Source organism: Penaeus japonicus, unplaced genomic scaffold (genome assembly GCF_977035675.1).
Source record: "Penaeus japonicus unplaced genomic scaffold, GWHDUDI00000001_assembly GWHDUDI00000028, whole genome shotgun sequence".
Taxonomy (NCBI): domain Eukaryota; kingdom Metazoa; phylum Arthropoda; class Malacostraca; order Decapoda; family Penaeidae; genus Penaeus; species Penaeus japonicus.
The window spans coordinates 19,093,164-19,098,163 of NW_028234430.1; the positions used below are offsets into that span (position 1 = coordinate 19,093,164).

Sequence of the window (5,000 nt, forward strand, 5' to 3'; positions counted from 1 at the left end):
GATACCAGAGTGCCTGGTTGGATGATTGAGCCACAAATCGCATGAAATCTGGAATTATTCTATGTGAAATAAAAATATTAAAGATTTGGTTTCTCCACAATTTTCTCACCTCCATGACATACCCTGTGAACATTGATCATGATCCTTCAGTGAATAGGGTGGCAAACATTCTCCATATATATTCAAGCAATATAGAAGAGACACCTACACATCATCTAAGCCTGGTATTAGTTAAGGGCATAAAGTATAACGGAAAATGCACCAAAATATGCGAGTAATACACAGTAATGGTCTGATGTAAGGGACAGAGCCTTTGTCACCCACTCTACACGCACCTCGTCTTTCTAAAAAAAAGTTATCTAGTGGATTAGAGCCTTTGGCAGGTAAGGTACACATTTCTACTGTTATTATTATTATTAAAAATGACAGTTGTGTAGATATTTGTGCAACAAATTTTACTTTGGCAGGAGCATTGAGAGCTATTTGAGCTATTGTGGTTGCAGTAAGTGTAGTGGCCAAAATAATGCTCGCAGCACTAGTAGCAAGGTAATTTACCTAAAATATCAACAGGCTGTAATTGTTACTGATGAACTTTTTTTTGTGATTTATTGAGAGAATAACTGCTACTGAATTTAACCTGTTGCCGACGGGGGATAGATTTGCTTACACTTTCTCCAGGATGAGTTTTATTTCTAAGCAAGGCAGCTTCTGCAACATATTTTGATTTTTCCCACTCCCTGTTAGTCCCTCATTGAAGAGCTAGAGCCATTTTTGTATTTTGTTTTTTTGTGTGTTTTAGTGTTTTTAGAAATTCATATTTGTCATATCACAGGCTCCATCAATTCTGCAGTTGACTAAAATTGTAGTTCAGGGTCCATATCTACTCATTTTTTTCTTTATACTCGATGTGATAAAAGTATTGCTGTTTTAGGGGAGGACAAAAAGCAACTTTATTTTTTCGCATTTGTGTGCTGTCACGAACGAACATGAAACTTATAACCATCCAAAATGAAGAAGTAGAGAAGAGGAAGGAAATTTATGCTTTTGACAGTGAGTGCCACAATAAAAGGCATCCATACTGGCACAGGGGTACATTGTATGCATTGGGCATGGTGTGAGTCACCTTCCTCCTGTCGTTCTGCCTGCACATCTTTCATCTGCGGTACTTTAGAGCAAGAGGTCGGGAACTTGCTATGTGCCATCACTCTATAGAGATAGTGCTTGCTAGAGACTGTAAATGGGTGCCATTCAAGGCTCTCTCTCCTGCTTTTGCTAGTAGAAAGTGGTGCCATCTAGGTTTTGTAAGTGAGTTGAGAACCATTTTGCTTAGTTTTACGGAAGTTATAATAATTATGACTGCAATTGTTAATATCACTCACTCATTACTTATAGTACAATAAAATAACATAGTGATCCAAAATCCCCGAACGCCATGACGCCCATTGTCAGGCAAGAGGTCCTGCGTCATGTATGACGAAAAAAACATGTCATCCATCGTTAACGGGTTCAGAGTGATTTTCTCATTTATTGCAAGGTGCAGCCTTAATGTGATCTTAATGTCTGTGTCTGTCTCTCTGTCTCAATAGATAGATAGAGAGATGGATGGATAGATGGATAGATAGAGAGGTAGAGAGATATATAGATAAATAGACAATTGAATTAGGCTTGATTATTTAGATAGATAAATAGATAGATATATGCATATATGAAGAGGGATAGATATAGCTATGAATATAGAGATATAGATATATAGACAAATTTAGGCATGATTATTATCTTAAGCCATTGATGATGTAGGCATACACTGCCCTGTATAATTTTGTTTCATCTTCCTTCTTTACACATTGATGGTTCCATGATTACTTAGTCACCAATGAGGTAATTAGTTGGCCTTCCTGAGCTCATCTGTTTACCCTAAATCAGTGGAAAAAGCTTTCATTTATGTTACTATCATTCTGATGATGGTGATGGTGATGATGTGTATTATTATTATTATTGATATATTGATAAAAATGAGAATAGTGATGAAAATAAGGTAGATATTCAGAATACCACACTGTTACATAATATGTTGTTAGTGGTACTGATGGATTCAAAGAAATACATATTGCCTTATTCCACCTAACCATCTTTTTCCTGGAATTGCTATGATCTATATATAATATATTCTAATCACATACCCCCACTTAGACCCTAGCCAGGGGTCTATACACCCTACATCATCAAATTTTCTAACCTTGAGTTACAGCTTAGCTGTAGCAACGGGAAAATGGTAGAACCTTTTTAGGTGTCCTCACATTTGTTCAGCATCCAAGTAGCTTTCGGTACTTATAATCTACTTGTAATTTATAATACATTTAATGATGCATATCTGATGATAAGATGCATTTTATGATGCATGCCCAGTACTGGCTCCCTGCCCATCTTCCTGATGACGATGACCCAATTCAGTGTCACCAGGTCAGGCTTATGTAAAACTTCGGTGTCAAAACCACCTAGCTAGTCGTCCTCAGATTCTCCACTTTCCATCACACTGCTCTTCCTTTTCAGAAGGGAAGTGTGAGTGAGGTTGGAGTGACTAGCATTAAATGCTGGGGAGAGGTGCTGCATTACTTCTTTGTCCCTTCATTTTTCCCAATAATTATTCATTATGTTGCATAGAATTCATTTATGAAAACCTGACACCCACACACACTAAACAGATAAAACATGGACACACACACACACGCACACACACACACACACACACACACACACACACACACACACACATATATGTATATATATCCCACCAGACATTACACTTGTTTTTTTTATATAAATCTTGTTGTTTGAGTGGCTTTTTTGTGACTAGTATTTTTCTCAACAGATCTGACCAAGACCAATGGCTTGCGCTCACAGCTGGATGGACAATTGAATGAAAATAAAGTAGTAAAAGAGGTAAGCACTTTATAGTAAAGATTTTGATCAACTTGATCAAATTATGAGCTTTGTTACTTGGAATTCAAGATGTACCATATAATGCAATTGAAAATTGTTTAATTATCTTTGTTTCCATAATTTTATCTACTGAAGATGCTTTGCACACTACTGGAAACATTGCCAAATATGTATTTTGAAAGTATGTATTAGAGTCAGGTACAGAGTTGTTACTTCACAAGATGGCTATGGATATATACAAAAAATAAATAGATTAATTTTAAGAATATATTAATATATTGCCTTGATGTTTAGAATGTAATTCCATCCTTGGCTCTATATCTCTCTTCATTCTCAATCAAGGATGTTAACTCGTAAAATAATTCAAAAGTGTCCAAAGAGGATACTCTTCTAACCAAAAATTTAACTATTGTTTTATATTTTTACATCTAAGGTTAACTTGTTCATCATCATTTGGAATTTCATGCCTAATATGTCCTAATATGTCTTATACATTGTAACAAAGAAAATATTGATTATTCACAGCTATACACTCCTCCACCTTCTTATTCCTAGTGTCACCCGGCTCAACAGCCAAAACAGGTCGTGGCAAATTGCATGTATCACATATGGTCAAAAATGCTCACCCCCTTTAATTTGTTCACTTTTAGTTCAATCATTCTTGTAAATACCAGAACATCCAAAGATGTCACCCATTGTCAACATCATCAACAGATGTGCCCCAACTGCAGGGAAGGTATAAGCAAAACAAAGCTTAGAATGTAGGGTTAAGGCTTTGACAGTACCTGCAATCATTATTGATTATAGATTACAGTAGTAATTTGTAATTACCCATTGTGAGATGACCTTTGGCCATATTTGGTGAACTGAGGTCTTTGGGAACAAGTTGTGGGAAGCAATATGTGAGACAAAAATGTTTGAGTTTACTCGTACTCTTTCATCCTGGATTTCGTGGTAGGTACCTTCAAAATTGAAAATATGCACTGCAAATTGTTATCCAATGTCACTAAGAATGAAGCTGGGTTGTGGGGCAACTTATGGGATTTGAGCCCTTTATGTTATTCCTTTTTAGAATCTGTTTCAGTATTCACATATAACATTGTTTGCAAATTAATTTACATTACATTTACATTTACATTAAAACTGAGTGGCATAAACTGAGAGACACCAGTCATTATGATGTAAGAACAAAACCCTTCCCCAAAGGTATGACATTTCAGTGTAATGAAATAGCAGTTTGGCTCCAGATAATTTGTATTACAGAAAGTTTAACCCTTTGACCATAGCTTCCTTAACCCATTAATGACGGGTGACATGTTTTTTAGTCATACGTGATGCAGGAGCTCTTGAGTGATGATGGGTGTCATGATGTTTGGGGATTTTGGATCACTATGTTATTTTATTGTGCTATGAGTAATGAGTGACTGATGTTGACAATTGCAGTCATAATTATTATAACTGCCGTAATATTAAGCAAAATGGGTTTCAACTTGCATCCAAAACCTAGATGGCACCACTTTCTTCTAGCACCAGCAGGAGAGAGAGCCTTGAATGGCACCCATCTACGGTCTCTAGCAAGCACTATCTCTATAGAGTGATGGCACATAGCAAGTTCCCAACCTCTTGCTCTAAAGTACCGCAGATGAAAGAGGTGCAGGCAGAACGAGAAGAGGAAGGTGACTCACACCATGCCCAGTGTCTACAATGTGCCCCTGTGCCACTAGGGATGCCTTTTATTGCGCCACTTGCTGTCAAAAGCACAAGTTTTCTTCCTCTTCCCTACCTATTCATATATCTTCATTTTGGATGGTTATAAGTTTTGTGTTTGTTCGTGACAGCACACAAATACGAAAAATTATAGTTGCTTTTTGTCCTCCCCTAAAACAGCAATACTTCTATCACATTGAGTATAAAGAAAAGAATGAGTTGATATGGACCCTGGACTAAAATTTTAGTCATCTGTAGAATTAATAGAGCCTGTAAAACAGTAAATACACAAAAAACAAACAAACAAAAATGGCTCCAGCTCTGCAATGAGTGACTAAAAGGGAGTGGGAAAA

At 36.6% G+C, this 5,000-nt stretch overlaps 1 protein-coding gene across 1 annotated transcript in view; it reads left to right on the forward strand.

Annotated features, from left to right (window-relative positions):
- LOC122255484 (prefoldin subunit 6) overlaps window positions 1-5,000 on the forward strand; it is a 13,122-nt gene that overhangs the window by 665 nt on the left and 7,457 nt on the right. Inside the window, exon 2 of the mRNA XM_043019568.2 lies at window positions 2,870-2,940. Within this exon, the coding sequence (XP_042875502.1) occupies window positions 2,870-2,940 (71 nt within the window). The remainder of the gene's footprint in view (window positions 1-2,869; window positions 2,941-5,000) is intronic.